The 24081-nt window shown below is 42.8% G+C and overlaps 1 protein-coding gene, 1 long non-coding RNA gene and 1 pseudogene across 2 annotated transcripts; 2 read left to right on the forward strand and 1 right to left on the reverse strand.

The window, feature by feature from the left end:
• The first annotated feature begins 1679 nt into the window (after positions 1–1679).
• LOC110533003 lies at positions 1680–2823 on the forward strand (annotated as a pseudogene).
• Positions 2824–7202: 4379 nt separating this feature from the next.
• On the reverse strand, positions 7203–10724 carry LOC118966012. The gene is made up of 3 exons (XR_005053199.1): positions 10399–10724; positions 9923–10085; positions 7203–7762 (listed from the first exon to the last, which is right to left on the reverse strand). It is a non-coding gene; the product is annotated as an uncharacterized LOC118966012 (long non-coding RNA).
• Positions 10725–11354: 630 nt separating this feature from the next.
• LOC110532947 (RNA-binding protein 4B-like) lies at positions 11355–14283 on the forward strand. Its single transcript, XM_036987514.1, has 4 exons — positions 11355–11496; positions 11973–12405; positions 12516–13183; positions 13635–14283. Exons 2-3 carry the CDS (start codon positions 11997–11999, stop codon positions 13154–13156), a joined length of 1050 nt encoding a protein of 349 aa, XP_036843409.1. The 5' UTR covers positions 11355–11496; positions 11973–11996; the 3' UTR covers positions 13157–13183; positions 13635–14283.
• The last annotated feature ends 9798 nt before the right edge of the window (positions 14284–24081 follow it).

A 24081-nucleotide genomic window follows, 5' to 3' on the forward strand; every position in this document is an offset into this window, starting at 1 on the left:
TATCCCTGTAAAAGATGTGATCACATATCTTGTTATTACAGTTAGCAAAGATCAGACAGAAAGGGCCAACTTAAATTTCTCTCCTATTGTAGAGAGAATTGGAAAGAGATTTAACTCCTGGTTATTAAGATATATTTCTTTATCTGGACGAGTACTTTTATCACAATCTGAAGGTCAGTCCAGATTAGTTTATTCTTCCCTTGCCTTGGATGTTCCTCTGTCAGTAACTATAATGGTTGATACTAAATTATTTAACTTCATATGGAGTAATGAACCTTATTATTTAAGAAAAGGGGTGATATGTAGCACCCAAGGTGAGGGAGGGTTGAATGCTCTGGATTTTAAAACCTCTAATATAATATTTTAAGATTAAATGGATACAAAACGATTTAAGAAATAAGGGTTGCATCTGGAATATCATCCCTAATTTAATGTTCCAAAAATATTTGTGGTCTAGAATTCTTACTCAAATGCAACTTTGATATGGGTAAAATCCCTATTAAGCTTGCAAACTTTTATAAACAAGTACTTCTAACTTGGAACCTGATGTTCAAACACAATTTTTCCCCTCATAGGTATACAATCTGGAATAATAAAGACATAAAATACAAAACCAAGTCTTTGGTTTTCCAGAACTGGTTTGACAACAACATTATTGGGGTTAAACAATTTATTGAGTAATGATGGACAACTATATGATTATCCAGAATTTATTAGAACACACAATGCTACATTCACTCCCAAGGAGTTTCAAATGATTGTTAGCGCTGTCCCTAAAGGTGCTATTTTTCTTTTAGGAGAATATAACAATACTCCAAGTGCACCTGTTGAGGATTTTGTAGCCTCAATACAATTTAAAGGTATTGACATTTTAAACTATAAATGTAATAACATGTACTGTATATAAGGAAACTATGTTACTATTTCCTCTGCTAAAATGTACTGGAATGCAGCCCTAGGACAAGTGAACTGGAACAAAGTTTTGTTATCTGGTAAATATTGTATATCTAGTGTGAAAGAAGTATCATACCAACTCATTCATAGAATCTACCCTGTAAAGACCTTTATTATACACATATTTAAAATAGCTATTGATAACAAATGTGTGTTTTGTGATTGTGACCCAGAGACTCTTCACCATTTATTTTGGGACTGCTCTTATGTCAGACGATTTTGGTGTGAGTTAGAAGATTTTATTTTAAAAGAAACTATCAATATTAATTTGAAAGACTGATATTATGTTTTATTTTGAACCAAATGATATGGACCCTGATTTAACTTTCATTGTTAATTTGTTTATTTTTCATGGAAGATTCTTTGTCCATAAAATGAAGTGGGCAGAGAACAAACCCCTCTTCACATTATTTAAGATGGAATTGAAATATTATTTTGAAATAATCAGTAAAAGCAATGCACACCATAAAAGTATTTAACAAATTGAAAATGAATCTTGATATGTAAGTCTGTTAGGTTTATGTACTCTTGATTGTTTATTTCATTTTTTTTGTATTTTGTGTTAATACACAAATAAAAAAAACTGTTAGCTTGCTAACTTCAGGTAACGTCTAACGTTAATCATTTCCTTTCACTTCTGCCCACTCTCACCATCACAACTTTGTTTGCAGCTAACTGGTATATTGACATGCCTCTCCACTCACAGGCTTTGCGTTGACACAAATATGGTGAAGATCTTTATTGGAAACCTCCCTAACGAGGTCGAGAAGGATGAGCTCGAGGCTCTGTTTACTCAACATGGTGCAGTGACAGATTGTGCAAAGTTCAAAAACTATGCCTTCGTCCACATGGATGACCGTAAGTCTGCCACCAAAGCCATCCGCAGCCTGCACCTATTAAAGCTTCATGGCAGGCCAATCAATGTGGAGCCAAGCAGGGGAAAGAACCAGGGTCTGGTGAAACTTCACTTGGCTAACGTGGAGAAAGGCGAAGAAGATGCGCTCCGCACCTTGTTTGAGGAGTATGGCACAGTCACAGAATGTGCTGTTGTCAAAAACTTTGCTTTTGTCCACATGTCCAACTCTGATGAGGCCATGGATGCCAGAGGGATTAGACAACTCTGACTACCAAGGTAAGAAACAGACCCTCATTTAATATTCACTGTTGGGAAGTCCCAATGTTAAATATGGACTTTAGTTTTGTGTGTCACTGTCTGACTGGTTATCATGGTTTTCCTCTTTAGGCAGACATCTTCACGTTCAGATATCAAAAAGACGTCCCAGACGGGAGGAAGAGGATTATGGCCCCCCACCAAATAATGGCGCATACTGGCCAGCACCTCACGGCTACCCTGTGGACAGGGGGAGCCGGAACCCCCTCATTACAGAGATTGCATGTCAGGGGGGTACCCTGGCCTCCCTTCACCCCCTCCCCCTAGACGAGCCCCATACCCCCCAGAGCGTGCTTATGAGCGCGAGAGGGAAAGCTAGCGGTGGTGGATTACTATGAGAAGTACAGAGCTCGCCCTGCCCTTTACGGTTGCTTCTCAGGCTATGGAGATGAGAGGCGAGTTGGCTCCATACCCCCACCACCACCCTCTTCTGCCATGGTTAGGGCTCGCCTTGCGGCCTCCTCTCTCGCCCGGTATGAGCGTCACCCCCTCCCACCTCTGTCCTCCTACTACGCAGTGACCACAGTCCCATCAGGAGACCCTCTCCTCCCTCCATGCCCCGCATGGGTAACGGCTACTCCTATGAGCGCTTCCAGCTCTCTCCTCTGTCCAGGCCTGCAATGTACAACCTACCACGTTCCAGGGACCCCTACGCTGACAGGGTCCCTCCACTGCCTCCTGCACACTACTCTTACTGAATGCACACTGGTGTTTGACTCAAGGTGAGATATCAGAGACAGGGTATTATACTATGCAAGTCAACTCCCTATCTAGCTCAATTTTTTTATTTGTTATATATTGAATTGGGGATAACCTCACGTTGAGGCTTAATGTCCAAGGACATTGTTTCTCCATCTCCTTAGCCTTCATAAACTCTCCAAATCTGCTTCAACTGAACAATGTCAAATCGTAATATACCTTTATAAAGAATGCAGGGCATTTTTCTGAACCTGAGCGCGTTCATCCATGAGTACAATGCGCTTTGACTTGTGTGGTTTGCTCTCTTTCCAGGTTTAAATTATCTGCCAAGATTGTCGTTGTCTCCTGATGCACGTGGCGCTATACCCCACTTCGCCTGTGGCGGATTGCGTTGCGTTCACCTGCGATTTACTGGAAGACTTTTATTATTATTTATTGCTTGCGGTCACTCCATACTTTAAAAAAAAAGTAATGTTAATGGATGAAAACCTAAACTGTGACATTTATGAATGGAATATTTGAATAATAGTTAAAGAGCAATTTATGTAATTTTGGTAAACCTGAATGTTGCGAAGGTTGTGGAGATATCTTTCAGAAACTTAAGAGATGTATCTAGCTACAGTTTGAGAAATAAACCACATAATAACGTTTTAAGTAGAACTTCGCTTTAATTGGTTTGGTCTTGGCTGTAGGTGGTATTTACCGGTATTCAAGACCTTTTGCAACGTAACTGTCGGCATAGTGATTTAACTTAACTACCAATGTATATTTGATTTGTTAGACATTTTTTGTTAAATGATATGCCGATTTTTATACCAAGATACCCCAAAGCTGCGTTTATGTATGATTTTCTTTTCTTTACAGATTACGTTTTGATTTCAGACAAAATACTCTTTGTCGTCATGGGAAGCCAATATCACTAACTTAATCTATGCCATTTCAGTCCATTCTACTGAAAATACGTTTTAGTGTTTAGTTATTTTCAAAGTAATGGGGGAAATTACCCACTTTATACATTTGCCATCGCAAAGTTCAAAATGTCATCCATCTCTTGTGATCTCAAAGCGCTTAATTGCTCAATGACGCTTCCCAATCACTCAACCACTAGATACCCTACCATGTTCCTCACCGTCACACTCTTAAATATATTTCATGTTTTGGTTTTTGCTCTCGCATTTATGACAGTATTAGCCCTGTTCTTAGCACCTGCTTTTTGTAGGTTGTTAGAACCATGATCTGTGGATTGGTGTTGTGGACACACTGTACTGTAGGAGACTGCTGTTCTGAGGTCAGTAAGCCTGGGTGTCTTATACTGTCCAATGAGGATATATGGAGGTAATGTTACATTAATTGATAATTTATACAGAAGTATAATTTATCAAATGAAACAGTGGATTACATGTTTTAAGAACATTCTGCCAATCCCCCTCACCTACTTTAAATCCCATTTGACATACTTTGCCCCATGCTTAGTATCTTTTTTTTGTATCCTTTTCAATCCAACTGATCCCCGTCTTGTTTCTACCGTCCTCTAGGCCTCGTGTTCTTTCCTTGCACAAGAGGTTGGTAGGGAAGTGGAATTCTGCTCAAAGGTATTGTGAAATTATTTTAAGTGGAATTGTGAAATTATGGAGGTGTCTATAATGAAAATATTAGATTAAGTCTGGTCGTTTATACTAAATGTCGGATTTATTTTTAATTGTATGGACACATTTTCCCCTGCTTAGTGGACCCTTTCTAATTAAACTTGTCTCCATCCTATTTCTCCCATCTCTTCCCCTCTAGGCCAATTTAAAGGCAATGCTACCAAATACTAATTGAGTGTATGTAAACTTCTGACCCACTGGGAATGTGATGAAGAAAGTAAAAGCTGAAATATATCATTCTCTCAACTATTATTCTGACATTTCACATTCTTAAAATAAAATGGTGATCTAGCTGACCTAAAACAGGGATTTTTTACTAGGATTAAATGTCAGGAATTGTGAAACTGAGTTTAAATGTATTTGGCTAAGGTGTATGTAAACATCTGACTTCAACTGTACATATCATAGAAATACTTGGAGATAGCCCTACGGGACCATGGAGTGTGCTGTTGTGAGCTTATTGGTCATGCTCCTGTCTGGGGTGTGGCATTGTGTTTCTCCTTCTGAAGCCACATTGGTTGAGTGTGGCACTGGGAAGACTTGTACTCTGCCCCTACTCAGCCTTAACCCTGCCACTCTGGTCTGCCCTGGTTCCTCCCTACACCCTTTGATCAAGTGGACCATCCAGGGAATCTTGGACACAGGCTACAGCTCATCTCCAATAGTGATCCAGACCAGTAGAGCCCCCACCAGTCTGCTGAAGGCTGACACCACCAACTGTGAAAGAGTGAATCTCCCCTAGTGTTACCTGCTGTGGACTTGGAGCACTCCGAAACCAACAGGCAAAGGTTTGGCTTGGGTCTGCAGAGAGCTCCAAGCAGGCAAAGAAGGAACATCAATCTATGGAGAGCTCTGTGACTATACTCCAATATCCAATACAGAGCTCTGTTCAGGATAGAACCAGGAGGTGTATAGGTTTTTCAATCATCCCTTATGGTGGCCAGCCAGACTCGCCCTCAGGCTCCTGCCTCCGCCTTTGAGACACAGGACTTACCTCGCATCTAAACTCAGCATGCTCGCCAGTGAACCTCCTGCCCGTGCGCAACCCTTAACCTCTGACCACATCAGACCAGCGACCCTCTGGCACAGTTTTCGACTGATAATGACCTCCAGTCACACCTCAGAGGTGGAGAGCATAACCTTGTCTTCACTGACACCTGGGTCTGGACTCTATACCTGCCAGGTGCGGGATGTGACCCTGGCTCAGTTTGAGGTGCAGGATATCACACGCATCCCACCATGAGCAATTGCCCAGGGAAAACTTAAGTGAGGCTGGGGGAGGTGTTCACAGTATGGGGTGAGTGGCAGGGTTGAAATTGCTGTGGGGAACTTGGAGAGAGGAAGAGGATTGGCTGAGTGTAGTTACTTCTATTTAAGCAACATTTTCACACTGTGTCCCATTGCCATCAATGCATGACAAAGTTTGACCTGTGTGAGTGGATTTGCCTCAGAGGCAAGAGCAGCAGACTACTACAGGTTTAAGTTCCTCTATCTGTAACAGTGAGAGGTGTGGTGTCATTACAGCCACTAGAAGTGCTGTTTCCTAACTTCCTTTGTTCTACTTAGGTTGTGCTATGCACAGGTCTTCAATGTGAGCACAGGAGAGGGGATCCCGGGTGTGGCCCTTCAGTCTGGGGTGGTTCAGAGATGTCTAGAGAAATTACAAGGTTTCTCCATTGTCCTGGGTCAAGAGGTCATCATAGAAACATGTTGCCAGGACTGTCCGACCTCTTGTCTGCATGACTAGGAGGACATTACCACTCTGCGAATCCTCCATCGGTCACTCCTGAAGCCTGTTGACATCACAGCCTCCTTGGATACTGTGCTGCTCTGTCCCTCTGTCTCTGTGTACAGGTGAGCTGATGCCCGTTTCCTCTTCAGGGGCTCTTTAAGCTTGCAATAAGCCACCTACTACACACCAATCAGTCGACACATTTCTGCATTTATAATGGATGATTCAGGTATGTTATCAAAGTATAACGGGATATTTCAGATCCAACTACCAGTCTAACAATGTTACTACATTGCAGTATTGGTTTTAATATATTTTATATTCTTTCTAATGACCTCCCTGCCCACAGCCCTGTATACTGGGAACGAGATGCACTGCCTCTAACCCAGCTGGACCTTCTCCAGAAGAACAGCTCCCACTCTCTGGATCTCTCAAGGGAGAAACGGCTACCTCATCCACCAGGCCTCTCTGTCTGACTCTGGAGTCTACCGCTGTTTCCAGGAGGGGTGGGTGAGAGGGGGTTACCTCCTGCAGGTAGATGAGCATGAACGCATTCAGGTCCAGGCCCAAGTTGTGCTGGGCCATACTGGCTTCAGAGCTAGTTGCCCTGTCTCTTCTCCTTCTCTGCCTGCATAGTTCTATTTCTGGTTAAATTTGCCAGGCAAGAGAGTGGAAGAGGGGTTGATAGTCACCTAGGGATAGGGGACCTTGCCAATATGTCTTCACAAGTCCTTTCATTTGAAGTTACTATGGCCTATTGTGATTCAGCTAGGCACTCAATGAATAAATATGATTGTGAGAAGATGTGAGCAATTGAATTTTACATCGTTTGACTGGCTCACTAACTTCAGCTCCAAGATAGAGAAAATAGGGGTCATATCATCTCACATGCAGGTAGACTAAAACATATACAGGTATAGCCAGTTTTTCAGAATGTGCCTTTGTTCCTCACAGGTAAAATTTTTGTTGCTTCTACTTGCCAAAGCCTTTAACACGATAATCAAATCAAACGGTTTAATTATTATAATCAACATTTACAAAACGGTGACATAACAATATCCTTCCCCCACCTTAACATCGTCCTTCATTGAATTCTGATTCTTGCTCTTATTTGGGTATCATGAAAAAGGGTAATATTCACATTCTTTAGTGTCACATTTTATAAAATAACGTAAGTCTGGATAATACTTGAGGAGTAGGTTATAAGGTAGAATATAAAAACATTTGAGGTACTGATAGCTTGTTGCCACAGTCAATATTTTGATTTAAGCTTTCAGAATGTTAAGCATTTTAAGAAAACTGCTTCTAATTAAAGAGAAAATAATACAATATGGCTGTTATTGTAGTAAAAGTAATCTATGAAAGAAACTCAATGCACAATTGCCTCACTGGGTCCTCAGCCTGGTACTTGTGTCCAGGGGCAATATGCAGTGTAGAGCTGGATCTGGAGGCATGTCATCAGCTCCTCTGTTTCCATGGTGTGAGACACCTCCATGATGGATCTTATGATGGCTGATGCAATTGAAGGGATGTTTTCTTTCACTTTCTGGTTAACTTGGTCTAAGAGAAAAACAGAGGAATATTCTGCCTTTTGTTATTCTGGCACTAAATAAAATTACTATACAGAATAACAGCGCAGATGGGATGTCAGTGATGGCATGAATAACAATTATTTCATAGGGACAATGTTCAGGGTATTTCCTTAAAGCAGTACCAAATTAAGGTGCTTTTGATATTTGCTTTAACATTGTTGTTTTGAGACGTCAGAATTGCATCATTCCACCTCAGTCAGCATTTCCTCAAACGTCCATTGGTTGAAAGTCATTCCACTGTGCTTTGAATGTAGCCTTTTTCATAGGTGTTCATGTTACATATCATAATCTGCAAATGTCGTAAGCACTAACAAGACTATCTTAATTAAGATTTTACTGATAACTAAACCATTCTGAATGTTCACTTCCAAAGTTTCTATCTATCCTGTAAAGTTGGGTAAGCTGATCGAGGTAAAGACAGATTCAGGTTGAATATTTGACGGATATTCCCCTGTAGTTTTCCTTACGTCCACCAACAGCATTTAGGGACCATCAACAGTGACAAATCAAAATGTTCTCATTTCAATAGCTCTTTAACCATTACTCCTATGAATTTTGTAAACATTCTAATTTCAATAGCTCTTTGGTCACTCACACATTAACTTGGGCCTTTTCCCTGGGTCTTCCTGACCTCTAGGCAGGCACCTGGTGACCTCTGACTCCTGGCCTCTAGGCCTACACTCCCTGCCTGCCCACTCCCTGGAACTACAGGCCTCCACATCTACTTTCCCTCCCCGGTCAACACCCCTCTTACTTGGTCTTAGAGTGTAGCTCCTGGAATTACTAAGACGTCTACAGTCCCGCTGTCAGGGACCAGGTGCACAGAGCCTGTAACGGGGTTATGAGTGGCATGTGGTTCCTGACAGCGGGACTGTAGACGTCTAATTCTAAACAGGCTCTGTGCAACTGGTAACCCGCCTGCTTTTTCTCTGCTCTCGGACTAAGTCCCCACTCCAACCTCCGGCCTGAGTGCTGCCCCCGAGTCCGGCCTCCCCTGCTTGGGTTCGGAGTGCCCCCCGCCTCGGAAGCGTCCTTGTGCACCTGATTACCTGAAACAAGCTCTGTGCACCTGGTGACCCGCCCGCTTTTATCCGCTCAGACTAAGTATCCAACCTCCAGCCCAAGTCTGGCCGTCCCTGCTCAGTCTGAGTGCCCCCCGCTGATTCTGTCAAGCCCGTTCCCTTGGCTGTGGTTTCACTAGATAGTAGCTAGGGACTGTGGGAATCTCGTTCATCCATTAATGCGCGTCACTAATTAGATGACGAGGCATTTGGCTACCTCGAAACTCTTAAATATGCCCCGCCGTTTACCCCGGCTTCATCGAATTCTCACTTTGACCTGAGGGGGTCACAGCCACCCCGAAGGTGGTTTGAGTGCGACCGCGAAGGGTAGCATGCTACAGTCATATCATCAAATTGACATCCATTCGAGTCACGCCCGGTGGTATCAGAGGCTTTTGTCTTACTAACTGGACATCAGTCGCCGATACTAACCTTCAGCGGACTTTAACTGGCTTTTTACACCCAATCGACATCAAAAGCCAGTGCAATACTTATTGGCTTAAACCCAAATACCCCTCGCAGTATCTATCTGCACAATTGCCTGGGTGTCGGAAGAAGCAACGAAATAATCATCCCCTTTCAATAATTTGCTTTCCCAGTCAGCCCTCCGGGACAGAGCCATAGGAACCACCTTTACTAGCGCTTCATTGATTTTCCTCACTTTGACATGAGGGGGTCACAGTCACACCACGGGTGATTTGAGTGTGACCGTGACAGGTGGGTACGCTCCTTTTTGAATTTTATCAAGTTGACATTCAGTGATCCGTGCCCAGTGGGATCCTAGGCTTCTTCTGTCCGTTTTATGGTTCCGCAGCAAATCAATGGGCGTGGATGGCACTACCCACATCAGATGTTGGCCTCCCTCCTCAGACAAATTCTACGACCTGACCGACCCTGCCATTCGAGCCAATCCTTATCTCGAAGTTAAGTATCTTTTTTGGCAACTTCCCTTACCTACATTATGTGCCAGAGGCTGTTCATTTTGGGATACATTTAGCTAATATGGGTATGGACCGGCATGAGATTTACACCCTCTCCCCCGGATTTAAGGGCCAGAGAGCGCTCACCGGACGACGCTGAAACCGCAATGATTTCCAGGGCCCCTCTCTCAAGGTAAACCCATTCCAGGGTGCCCTGCCCTTCACAAAGAAAAGAGAACTCTCCCCAGGGCTCCCGCCAGCTGCTCCGGGATCATTCACGTTACCGCTCATCTGACAGTCCATGGACATTCTGAAATTAAAAAGTTAGAAAAATCATGTGCGATGAACATCGACAAACTAAAGGGTGTGCAATATAAGGGTAGTCAATGGACATTCTGAACCTTGTTTGAAGTCAGTAGGTCACATGACCAAGGAGCAATTGAAATGTTAATGTAAAAAGTGTCCTTTCGTTTACACTCTTAACTAATTCAACTAGGAATAGAAAATGCTGCTCACATTTCCACATGCTTATTCGCGTTGGTTAATTAGCAAATGAATGTCCAAATTGTGAAAATAAGACCGGTGCAATGTTGTGCGCAGTTTTCCAACATCATGACACTTACTTGGTGTCTGTGGCTCAAGTGGATTGAGGTTTGAAAGCGTGAATATCCAACTTGAAATTGTCTTTATCTCGGTGGTAAGAATAGTTGTTTTGCCCGCAGCGTCTCAAAAGGTCAGGCTCCAGTAAAACTGTGTCCAACGATTGACTTGCTTTGTCTACTTGAACGGGTACAGCGAATTGTCTACTGACACGCCAAGTTGTGTACCTACTATAACGAGTGTTGGAGGGAACTGGACAGCAAACAACGACAAGAGGACGATCGTTACGTCAGCAGCACCCGAAACAGCACCCCCAGTGGCAGTGACTGCTGCTTGCCTTGATCCTGTGATGGGAAATTATGTAATTTCCAAATAGCATGAGATGCTTAGGGAACGTCTGTTTTATGCGTTCACCTTTGAAGGCTCCATGCAACTTCCTTACGCTTTTCAGTAACAGACGGGCCCATATATCTATTTTATGTCCGTGTGAGTACGGTCTTAAAAGACGCAGTATAAATTAAACCAAGTAATTCTGTGATTCAGTTGCGTGTCAAGTGATCTGTTTTGGGAAAGGAGAGTTTACTTCAATTGACTGCCATCTAATCAGAATGCCCAAAAAAATCAGAAGCAGTGAAACTGATGGTTGCATGCAACACATAGCCCGACAGATAATGGCGCAAATAAAGTTTTTTTTTTTAAACAGAAAAACGTTTGTTAAATAAAATACGGATAACAGGCAAGCTAATATATGTAATACCATTTGAATTAGTTGGTTCGAATAGTAGTATATTCATATGTACCTAACTAGGATATTAAACAACCCTACAAGCTATTTAGTATTATACATTTATAGCTAACTAATTCATGTCACAGACAGAGGTGGTCGGTATCGCTGGCCTACTCGTTGTGTGTTGGCTACATTGTAACAACTTGAAGTGTCATTGGTGGTCTGAATTACTCGAATAAACGTGGATGTTGTTCCATTGGTCCATTCCCAGGCTAATCAATGAACAACGGTTGTGTAACCAATCAGCTGTGTTGACGCATCTCTGTAGGCGGGCTTCTTTAGCACGCCGGTGTAGCCATTTTTTTCACGACCGTGAAGCTGCTAACTGATTGAGGTAAGCGTTCCATTCAATCTTTCTTGGTCAATAGAAAATACATAGCTACTGCTAAAACATTTGAAATTGACTCGAGGTATGAACTCTGTCTACCCGCATTGAGGAATATTCTGTTTTGCAATAAAATATTTTGGAGTACCGTTTCTCGAACGGGTACGTGCGTATTGGGGTGGCAAGCTAGCTAAATTAGCTACTTTAGCTAGGTAATGTAGCAGGACAACGAGATTTACAATATTCGACGCCGTTTTCTATTTTCATTTTTGCTTCTATAAAATTTGGACATGATAATATTGCTGAAATAATAAACTTATCGAGGTTTTAGAACGATCGGTTTCTGTCGAAAGTGGTTAGCTAACATTCTACTAGATTACTAGCCCCCATGCTTGATGCCGATAACAAGTGCACCACTGTATTTAGTTTAAATTACAATCTCGCTGGTTCGCATAGTCTCATTAAGCTTTCCCCCCTCACATCAGGCTTTCTACAACACTGCTTCAAGTATGGTCAAGATCTTCATTGGGAACCTCCCTCGGGAGGCAGACAAGGATGAAATTCAGGTGTTGTTCTCCCAGTACGGTGCCGTCACAGAATGCGCCATCGTCAAGAATTTTGCTTTCGTCCACATGGACGACCGTAAATCTGCCACCAAAGCCATCCGCAGCCTGCACCTCTACAAGCTGCATGGCACGGCGATAAATGTCGAGGCTAGTCGCGGGAAGAACCAGGGAGCCGTCAAACTCCACGTGACAAACGTGGAGAAAGGCAACGATGATGAGCTCCGCACTTTGTTCGAGGAGTACGGCACAGTCTCTGAATGTGCTATTGTCAAAAACTTTGCGTTTGTACACATGGACAACTCCGACGAGGCTATGGATGCCATCAAGGGATTAGACAACATTGAATTCCAGGGTAAGATTTTTTAAAAGTGTTATGCTCTTTGAGAAGGTTACACATTTAGAAATGTGGCAACTACTGGTCTTCCACCTAATCATGTTCTTTGGCATTTCTTTCCCTAATAGGGAAACGTATCCATGTTCAGATATCAAAGAGCCGTCCCAGGTACGAGGAGGAAGACGACTACCCCCCACCCCCACCTGAGAGGGGGGGGTACTGGCCCCCCCGTGGCTACCCCGGGGAGAGGCATGATCCTCCACCCCCTAGCTATCTAAGAGGTCGTCACCCACCCCCTCATCACGGGTACCCTGCCCCCCCTCCACCACCCCCTCCCCCTAGACGAGCCCCTTACCCAGAGCGTGCTTATGAGCGCGAGAGGCAGAGTTATGCCGTGGTGGATTACTATGAGAAATACAGGGCTCGCCCTGCCCCTTACGGCATAATGACCTATGATGAGAGGCGTGTAGGCTCCTTACCCCCTCCTCCCCCGCCCCCCTCTTCCATGGTCAGGGAGCGTTTCATGACCTCTGGCCTCGATCCATATGAGCGTCGCCCCCTCCCTCCCCCCCCCTCTGCGTACTACGCCAGGGACCGCAGTCCCATTCGGAGGGCCCCTCCTCCCCCCATGCCCCCCGCCGGTAACGGTTACTCCTATGAGCGTTCCCGACTCTCTCCCATCTCTCGGCCCGCGATGTACAACCTACCCCGTACCAGAGAGCCCTACGCCGACAGGTTGCCGCCGCCGCCTGCGGCTCGCTATTACTAAGCAGCGTACACCGGCGTTTGACTCAAGGTGAGAATAGGCCTGCGCTACAAACATTCTAATGGGAGGTGAAGTAGTACCTATCCTCTATATGGAGGGTCCAAGGTCACTTGATGCGCTCTTTAGATGGGCTTCATGCCTCAGTTCTGAGAGGAATGGTCTGACAGTCGCTCTTCGCTAAACCTTCAGAGTAACTGTGAAATGCTTGAACTGGGAGAAAAAGCATGTATAAGAGAGCTCTGCGAAAAATCGTAATTCTTAATCCTCTCGTTGGCACTGCTTGTTTGTAGGCAACGATTGAGCTAAACATAAATCATGTATTGGTAGAAGTGAGGAACTGATATAGAGAATTAATTTGACCATTCAGATTGAAGTTGCTGATGAGAATAGAAAGATGAATGTAGATTGTTTATAAATGAAACACGTGTTCGCTGCGGGTGTAACGGGCGGTTGACGTGTGTGTGGTTTGCTCTCTTTCCAGGTTTAAATATTTCAACAAGATCTGCGTCGTCGTCTCCTGATGCACACAGCAATTTACCCCCCTCGTCTGGCTGAGCGCGTTTCGTTCTCAGGAGGAATTGTAATGCATGACCTCGTCATTTAAAACCCTTTTATTACACTTGTATTGTTTCCTTATATTTTTTGCATTGTTTTAGTATTGTGCTTTAGCTATGTTTTTAGTCTCAGGCTCCCACGAGCCATTTAGTTGTGCGTTTTTATTTTACGTTAACATGATTTTGTCCTCTTGATATACTGTAACGTGTCATGATACAAACTTTTTGCTCTAAAATCTAATTTCTGAAATTTAATGATTGAAAGCTGCAACACGTTATTACGAAAAGGATGTTAATAATCGTGATTGAATATGAACACGTGTTTCCTTTGAACAACCATGCTAGTTTAAATTTTAAATCTATCGTCTGAAATTATGCCAAGTTATGGATTATGGAAAGGTAGCGCTCTGCGACAATGTACAACAGCATAATAAACCACTACGATGGACTATTTAAAAAAAAAAAAAAATTGTTAGTTGGACAAATACTTGCTGATGGTAGCGAGTTACACTAAGGTGGATAACGTTCTTATTTGTAATCAGGACATGATTTTAATAAAACTGGATTGTGTAGAAATTTTTAAATCACATCGCAGATTCTTAATCTTATGATTCAATGGCGAATGATCAGTTGCTTCTCAATATACTTTAACCATTTTGAAGGGGGATAAATGCTTGATAATGATCAAATGTCAAATAACGTTCTGTGTCCCCTCGACTTCAAGCGCTCAATCACAATTGAACTATGCCCATCTGCCCCTTCACTGCCCATCAATTTATTTCGGTGTCATGGGTTTGATAGAGCGTTATTGCCATATCCCCAGTTCTCACCATAATACACTCACTCTGGAAGCATCTCTGGAGAGATGTTCTTGGCACCGCCTGCAGGAACCTAACCAGGTAAGATGGGAGCTGGGACCAGTTGTATGAAAATTGGGGTTAAAGATTTTAGGTACACAGGAATCAGGAAAATGACACGACGTCTGCTTGGCATGGACAGGTAATATAAATGCTAATCTCTTCCATACTAAAAATCTATGTGTCTGTGTTTAGACAGGCAGCCCAATTCCCCTCAACTAATTGGTCATTTGACAATTTAAAAAAAAACATTTTTTAGGTATTTTTCAAAGCTGAATGACAGTGTAAAAGAAAATTGTGCTGCCTGTATAAATGCAGCCTAATGTCTTTTTAAAGGGGCAGTCTCGGATTCTGCAACATTTTGGGATTTTTAGATATAGATGTAGGCTAAACCACTGAATCTCGAAGAATATAACTTAAATGCCTGATGACCTTTTAACTCCCACCTAAAAACAAGTTAATCAGAGCTCCAAATACAGTGCCTTGCGAAAGTATTCGGCCCCCTTGAACTTTGCGACCTTTTGCCACATTTCAGGCTTCAAACATAAATATATAAAACTGCATTTTTTTGTGAAGAATCAACAACAAGTGGGACACAATCATGAAGTGGAACGACATTTATTGGATATTTCAAACTTTTTTAACAAATCAAAAACTGAAAAATTGGGCGTGCAAAATGATTCAGCCCCCTTAAGTTAATACTTTGTAGCGCCACCTTTTGCTGCGATTACAGCTGTAAGTCGCTTGGGGTATGTCTATCAGTTTTGCACATCGAGAGACTGACATTTTTTCCCATTCCTCCTTGCAAAACAGCTCGAGCTCAGTGAGGTTGGATGGAGAGCATTTGTGAACAGCAGTTTTCAGTTCTTTCCACAGATTCTCGATTGGATTCAGGTCTGGACTTTGACTTGGCCATTCTAACATCTGGATATGTTTATTTTTGAACCATTCCATTGTAGATTTTGCTTTATGTTTTGGATCATTGTCTTGTTGGAAGACAAATCTCCGTCCCAGTCTCAGGTCTTTTGCAGACTCCATCAGGTTTTCTTCCAGAATGGTCCTGTATTTGGCTCCATCCATCTTCCCATCAATTTTAACCATCTTCCCTGTCCCTGCTGAAGAAAAGCAGGCCCAAACCATGATGCTGCCACCACCATGGTTGACAGTGGGGATGGTGTGTTCAGCTGTGTTGCTTTTACGCCAAACATAACGTTTTGCATTGTTGCCAAAAAGTTCAATTTTGGTTTCATCTGACCAGAGCACCTTCTTCCACATGTTTGGTGTGTCTCCCAGGTGGCTTGTGGCAAACTTTAAACTACACTTTTTATGGATATCTTTAAGAAATGGCTTTCTTCTTGCCACTCTTCCATGAAGGCCAGATTTGTGCAATATACGACTGATTGTTGTCCTATGGACAGAGTCTCCCACCTCAGCTGTAGATCTCTGCAGTTCATCCAGAGTGATCATGGGCCTCTTGGCTGCATCTCTGATCAGTCTTCTCCTTGTATGAGCTGAAAGTTTAGAGGGACGGCCAGGTCTTGGTAGATTTGCAGTGGTCTGATACTCCTTCCATTTCAATATTATCGCTTGCACAGTGCTCCTTGGGATGTTTAAAGCTTGGGAAATCTTTTTGTATCCAAATCCGGCTTTAAACTTCTTCACAACAGTATCTCGGCCCTGCCTGGTGTGTTCCTTGTTCTTCATGATGCTCTCTGCGCTTTTAACGGACCTCTGAGACTATCACAGTGCAGGTGCATTTATACGGAGACTTGATTACACACAGGTGGATTGTATTTATCATCATTAGTCATTTAGGTCAACATTGGATCATTCAGAGATCCTCACTGAACTTCTGGAGAGAGTTTGCTGCACTGAAAGTAAAGGGGCTGAATAATTTTGCACGCCCAATTTTTCAGTTTTTGCTTTGTTAAAAAAGTTTGAAATATCCAATAAATGTCGTTCCACTTCATGATTGTGTCCCACTTGTTGTTGATTCTTCACAAAAAAATACAGTTGTATATCTTTATGTTTGAAGCCTGAAATGTGGCAAAAGGTCACAAAGTTCAAGGGGGCCGAATACTTTCGCAAGGCACTGTATAAACCTATTACTCCATTGTTTAAGTAATCTAATTGTGAAAACACTATAGCTTTAGAACATGGTCAACTATCATTTTGAGCTTATAGATGGTCAGTCCATCTATCAAAGGCTCAGTCTATGAATTTCAGAGTAGTTAGTCATATACAGTTCTCCAGCCTCAGCTCAACAAGTGGCTGGGTCTTTGTTTGAATACCAGATTGCCCTTTTAAATATAACCATGATCTTGGTTGTGGAAATGTAAGGTGTCATTGTCAGGTGCAGATTTATTTTATAGATAATTCCGTCCATAAGAAAGTAGGGACACAGTCTTAAGGTCAGCAGATACATATTGTTGTGGGGTTTATTCATTTAGTTTGCACAAGCACAAGATTTTGCTGTGAAAACAAGCATTTCTTGATGGACACATTAATGCTACTGAGTCCCCCTCTGTTTTGGCCCTTTTGGTTCCTATTGAATGCACCCCTATGTTTGAAGTTCTAGGCCCCTGGTAAGTTAGAAAAGTAGAATTCATTAAACATTCATATGTATTGTAACCTATACTGTAAATGGTTGTATTGGTTTGTATAGCTGTACTACTGAATTACATGGTTTTATAAGAGTTCCCTGAATGTCTTTCTGTGTCATTTCCTAATAAAATATTTAAACTGATCTTGTTTGGTCACTGGGTTGATAGTGTCCTCTCCAAACAAGGTATTTGTACATGTAATGTTGGAAGGCTGGCTCTAGCTTTTGAGCGTTGTAACAGATTTGGTTGGGGGGAGCCCCTGGTGGCCCTCTTTCTTTGGGGTGGTGATTAAAAACATACAAAGTTAATTTATTTATTTCACCTTTATTTAACCAGGTAGGCTAGTTGAGAACAAGTTCTCATTTACAACTGCTACCTGGCCAAGATAAAGCATAGCATTAAAGCTACACATTTTGGCATGGGGCGTAGAGAAAAGGTTACTTTTAAAGAGAGTTTTCTGCAGTACTACACATTTTGCAATGTTGATATTGAAGTGAGGGCAACTAATAATCAATGAGGGGTCCCCTGGAGGTCATGGCCCCAGCCAGTATTTTGGCCATGATTACAAGTGAAGATCACTAGATAGCCATGTCTGCTAACAATCTAATTGAGTGACTGATGCACAAAAATGTTTAAATGTACACCTTGTGTATTCTAACGCTCATCAGTAAATTGAGACCCTGACAGTTCCTGGTTGCTGGGGCCCCAAAGTGACTGATTATGCCTGGAGCCGGCAGTGCAAGTGAGACTACAGATCACGTATAAAATCTGCTGGGGGGGTAGATTAACTCTTTCTATAAACCATCATATGACTGGTGAAGAGGTCATCTGGGTGTGGCTGTTCCTTTTGTGGAAGCCAACTGCCCTATGCTGGGTAGTTTGTGCAGATCAAAGAAGTCTTGGCATCCAGTGCCTTCAGAAAGTATTCACACCCCTTTACTTTTTCCTCTTTTTCATGTAACAAATTGGGATTGAAATTAATTACATTTTTCGTCATTCTACTTACAATTTTCTTCCACTTGGACAGAATATTTTGCGGCTTTTGTGGAGCGATGGGTAACGATGCTTCGAGGGTGACTGTTGTTGATGTGTGCAGAGGGTCCCTGGTTCGCGCCCGGGTATGGGCGAGGGGACGGTCTAAAGTTATACTGTTACATATACATGTTAAGATCACATTTGGCAGTGATAACTGCTGTGAATCTTTCTGGGTAAGTCTCTAAGAACTTTACACAACTGGATTTTGCAACATTTTCCCATGATTATTTTCAAATAATGCGCGCTAACCAAGGTTGCCAGGTCCACGGTGCGGCTGGCTTCCGGGTTGGATGCGTGATGATTGGTGTGGCTTCCGGGTTGGATGCGCGCTGTGTTATGCTTGGATGGGTTGTGTATCGGAGGACGCATGACTTTCAACCATCGTCTCTCCCGAGCCCGTACTCATCGTTGTAGCGATGAGACAAGATAGTAGCTACTAAAACCAATTGGATACCACGAAAATGGGGTAAAATTCAAGCTCTGTCAATTTGGATGTTGATCATTGCTAGACAACCATTTTCAGGTCTTGCCATAGATTTTCAAGCAATTGTAACTCGGCCACCCCAGTGTAAATTTGGCCTTGTTTGGATACCAGCAGGTTACTGTCCTGCTGAAAGGTTAATTCATCTCCCAATGTCTGGTTGAAAGCAGACTGAACCAGGTTTTCTTCTAGGATTTTGCTTCTGTTCCTTTTTATCCTGGAAAAACTCCCCAGTTCTTAACAATTACAAGATACCCATAACGTGATACAGCCACCACTATGCTCAAATATGGAGAGTGGTACTCAGTAGTGTGTTGTATTGGATTTGCCTCAAACACGACTATTTAGGATAAACAGTTAATTGATTTTTTTGCTGTGTTACTTCACTAATGCACGTTTTGGATAATTTTTTATTCTGTACAGGCTCCCTTTTCACTCTGTCAATTAGGTTATTATTATGGAGTAACTACAATGTTGATCCATCAACTGTTTTAATGGCCTCATGGTGAAATGGTGAAATCCCTGATAGGTTTCTTTCCTTTCTGGCAACTGAGTTAGGAAGGATGACTGTATCTTTGTAGTGACTGGGTGTATTGATACACCATCCAAAATGTAATGAACTTCACCATGCTCAAAGGGACATTCATTATTCATTGCTTTTTAAATTTTTACCCATCTACCAATAGGTGCCCTTTCGACTGAGGGACCTTACAGATAATGTTATGTGTGCGGTACAGATATGAGGTAGTCATTCAAAATTCATGTTAAACACTTATTGTGAGTCCATGCAACTTATTGTGACTTCAGCACATTTTATACTCCTGAACTTATTTGCTTGCGATAACAATGGGGTTAAATACTTATTGACTCAAGACATTTCAGCTTTTCATTTGTAATGAATTTGTAAACATTTAAAAAACATAAATCAACTGACATTATGGGGAACTGTGTGTAGGCCAGTGGCAAAAACATCTACATTTTATTCCATTTTAAATTCAGGCAGTAAAAACAAAATGTGGAAAAAGCCAAGGGCTGTGAATACATTCTAAAGGCACTGTGGCACAGGATGGTATGTGCTTCTCAAAACCACCACAATGATCCCACCCTTACCCAATAAAAAGTCATCTAAAACGTGTGTATTTCAGAAGATAATAAAAAATGTTAGCAGAATTGATTAGATAATAGCCCTCCCTGACCTCCCTATAGGCTGTCTCGTCTTTGTCGGTGATCAGGCCTACCACTGTTGTGTCATCAGCAAACTTAATGATAGTGTTGGAGCCGTGCCTGGCCATGCAGTCATGAGTGAGCAGGGAGAACAGGAGGGGACTGAGCACGCACCCTTGAGGGGCCCCTGTGTTGAGGATCAGCGTGGCGGATGTGTTGTTACCTACCCTTACCACCTGGGGGCAACCTGTCTGGAAGTCCAGGATCCAGTTGCAGAGGGAGGTGTTTAGTCCCAGGGTCCTTAGCTTATTGATGAGCTTTTGATGGCAGTATGGTGTTGAACGCTGAGCTGTAGTCAATGAATAGCATTCTCACATAGGTGTTATTTTTATCCAGATGGGAAAGGGCAGTGTGGAGTGCAATAGAGATTGCATCATATGTGGATCTGTTGGGGCGGTATGCAAATTGGAGTGGGTCTAGGGTTCCTGGGATAATGGTGTTGATGTGAGCCATGACCAGCTGTTTGAAGCACTTCATGGCTTCAGATGTAGGTGCTACGGGTCGGTAGTCGTTTAGGAAGGTTACCTTAGTGATCTTTGGCACAGGCACTATGGTGGTCTGCTTAAAACATGTTGGTATTACAGACTCGGACAGGGAGAGGTTTAAAATGTCAGTGAAGACACTTGCCAGTTGGTCAGCACATGCTCACAGTACACATCCTGGTAATCTGTCTGGTCCTACGGCCTTGTGAATGTTGACCTGTTTAAAGGTCTTACTCACATTGGCTGCAGAGAGCGTGATCACAGTCTTCCAGAACAACTGGTGCTCTCATGCATGTTTCAGTGTTATTTGCCTCGAAGCGAGCATAGAAGTAGTTTAGCTCGTCTGGTAGGCTTCTTTCACTGGGAAGCTCTCGGCTGTGCTTCCCTTTGTAGTCTGTAATGGTTTGCAAGCCCTGCCACATCCACATCCAACGAGCATCAGAGCTGGTGTTGAACGATTCGATCTTAGTCTTGTATTGACGCTTTGCCTGTTTGATGGTTCGTCGGAGGGCATAGTGGGATTTCTTATAAGCTTCCGGGTTAGAGTCCCGCTCCTTGAAAGTGGCAGCTCTAGCCTTTATCTCAGTGCGGATGTTGCCTGTAATCCATGGCTTCTGGTTGGGGTATGTACGCATTGTCACTGTGGGGATGACGTCATCGATGCACTTATTGATGAAGCCAATGACTGATGTGGTGTACTCCTCAATGCCATCGGAGGAATCCCAGAACATATTCCAGTCTGTGCTATCAAAACAGTCCTGTAGCTTAGCATCTGCTTCATCTGACCACTTTTTTATTGATCTAGTCACTGGTGCGTCCTGCTTTAATTTTTGCTTGTAAGCAGGAATCGGGAGGATAGAATTATGGTCAGATTTGCCAAATGGAGGGCGAGCTTTGTATGCGTTTCTGTGTGTGGAGTAAAGGTGGTCCAGTTTTTTTTCCTCCTCTGGTTGCACATTTAACATGCTGATAGAAATTTGTCAAAATGGATTTAAGTTTCCCTGCATTAAAGTCCCTGGCTACAAGGAGCACCACCTCTGGGTGAGCGTTTTCTTATTTGCTTATGGCAGAATATAGCTCATTCAATGCGGTCTTAGTGCCAGCCTCTGACTGTGGTGGTATGTAAACAGCTATGAAAAATACAGAGGAAAACTCTATGTAAGTAGTGTGGTCTACAGTTTATCATGAGATACTCTACCTTAGGTGAGCAATAGCTCGAGACTTCCTTTGATATCGTGCACCTGCTGTTATTTACGAAAATGCATAGTCCGCCGCCCCTTGTCTTACCAGACGCCACTGTTCTATCCTGCCAGTGCAGCGTATAACCAGCCAGCTGTATGTTGATAGTGTCGTTCAGCCACGTCTCCATGAAGCATAAGATATTACAGTTTTGAATGTCCTGTTGGTAGTTTAATCTTCTGCGTAGGTCATCTATTTTATTGTCCAAAGATTTCACATTTGCTAGCAGAAGGGAAGGAAGTGGGGGTTTATTCGATCGCCTACAAATTCTCCGAAGGCATCCCGCCCTTTTTCAGTATATTGTTTGCATCGGCCGAGTCAGACTCGTTTTTAGGGAAAAAAATTCTGCCAGTCCATTGTGAGTAATCACAGTCCTGATGTCCAGAAGTTATTTTCGGTCATAAGAGACATTGGGAAATGTAAAAAATATGGAACTACCCAAACTCTGCCTAGAGCTGGCCGTCCAACCAAACTGAGCAACCGGGCAAGAAGGACCTTTGTCAGGGAGGTGACCAAGAACCCAATGACCACTTTGACAGAAAAAAATGCAGAGTTCCTTGGCTGAGAGGAGAACTTGCCAGAAGGACAAGTTTCTACAGCACTAAACCAATCTGGGCTTTATGGGAGAGTGGCCAGACAGAAGCCACTCTTGAGAAAAAGGCACATGACAACATGCCTGGAGTTTGCAAAAAGGCACTTGAAAGACAGCGCATAAGACAAAAGATAATGGTCTGATTGACTAAAATTGAACTCTGTGGCCTGAATGTAAAGCGCTATGTCTGGAGAAAACCAGGCACCTGTCTAACACCATCCCTACTGTGAAGCATGATGATGGCAGCATCATGCTATGGGGATGTTTTTTAGTGGCAGGGACTGGAGGACTGGTTAGGATAGAAGGAACAATGAATGGAGCCAAATACATGAGAACCTGCTTCAGAGTGCCAAACGACCATAGACGGGGGGCGAAGATTTACTTTCCAACAGACCCCAAGCATACAGTCAAAGCAATGCTGAAATGGCTTCAGAATAAGAATGTGAAAGTCCTTGAGTTAGGACGGACGTAGTTAATCTAACTATTTGTTGAGCACTTTTGAAATGTACAGCAACAGAATTCAGAACATGGGCTGTTCTTAACATTATTGTCCCGGTACACCAAGTCACAACTGTAGGATAAAAAAAGGGTGCGTATAAGCAGACAATGAAAGCTCTAAAACAGGCTATAGGCTACATGTGCACCAGCAAGTCAGAACAGTAGGTTAAATTATGAGGGAAAAAGGGACCAAATTATTAGGGTGAGGTACATGGGCTACTAACAGCTTACTACACTTATGTATACTATCTCCCTGGCATATTACATAATTTACGCAGCAGCATACAATACATTTTTGTACTCACCTTTTTGTGGTGTGTTAAACTGAACGGGAACGTGGTGTGGCTGTCCTTGTGGGCAAATTTTGTCATCAAAGTCTGGCATTCTCTGGATATATATAGTGCTTTTGGGATAACTGGGAACTCAGGGGGAAAAAAGGTTGAATCACAGTGATCTTCAGGTCGGAGCTCTAGAGGCCAGAGTTCCCGATTTGGAATTCTGAGTTGGATGACCGTTCAAAAGGTATTTTCCCAGTCGGAGCTTGTTTTTTCCCCGAGTTCCCAGTTGTCTTGATCTTACTGAAGTCTGCGATTTCCCAGTTCCGAGTTTCCAGTTGTTTTGAAGCAGCAGAAGTCATGCTGGATTGACAGCATGGCCAATGTATTCAACCTTTTCTGGCCCATGGTGTTGAATGTTTATAATTTTAAGCTTGCAAGAGACCCTTAGACCGCACACCCACTCCACTGAATAGCAGGCTAGTGATTGCTTTGCAACGCTTGCAGTTAGCCACTGATTCCTTCCAAACCACTCATTGTTAAATTTGCAATTTCCAACTTGTTGTGTAATGTATATGTCCAATGGTCGAAGAGCACTGATACGTTTTATCTATAATTTGTCTTCATATGACAAGGACTTACCAGTAGAGTGTCAACTTGATTCATGATGATGACTGCTTGTCTGGCTTGCTAGCTAAGATTTTGAAAGTATGATGTTGACATGATCAGTCCAATCAAAGCTATGGTAGATATAACATGATTTGACGTCATTTCATCTGTGGCCAATGACCTTGAGCCTTCTTGAATAGGCACTTCTAATGTAAATCTATGGCAGCACCCAAGGGGCTTACATATTTTAGCTCTCCCCGTAGATTCTTCAGTGACGTAGATTTTTTATTGACGTATATATCCCCATGAGTGACAGAACACTGAGCAAATCACGGCACAACTAGAAAACATTTCCAAACCCTGTGCTCCGTATTTTCCGCTGGCTTCCCCACCACTAAAGAATGTACTGAGCTAGGCTGAAATACCTGCGTTTTGAAAATGCCTTAAGAAAGCAAAAAAGAGACCGTGTTTGTATGCAG

The sequence above is a fragment of the Oncorhynchus mykiss genome, chromosome 9, assembly GCF_013265735.2.
Source record: "Oncorhynchus mykiss isolate Arlee chromosome 9, USDA_OmykA_1.1, whole genome shotgun sequence".
NCBI lineage: Eukaryota > Metazoa > Chordata > Actinopteri > Salmoniformes > Salmonidae > Oncorhynchus > Oncorhynchus mykiss.

What these genes read in the sequence shown, in the direction of transcription:
- LOC110532947 (XM_036987514.1), top strand. Translation starts at nt 11,997, where the DNA reads ATGGTCAAGATCTTCATTGGGAACCTCCCTCGGGAGGCAGACAAGGAT. An exon ending in AGACAACATTGAATTCCAGG is followed by an intron (nt 12,406 to 12,515) that starts GTAAGATTTTTT and finishes TTTCCCTAATAG; the next exon opens with GGAAACGTATCCATGTTCAG.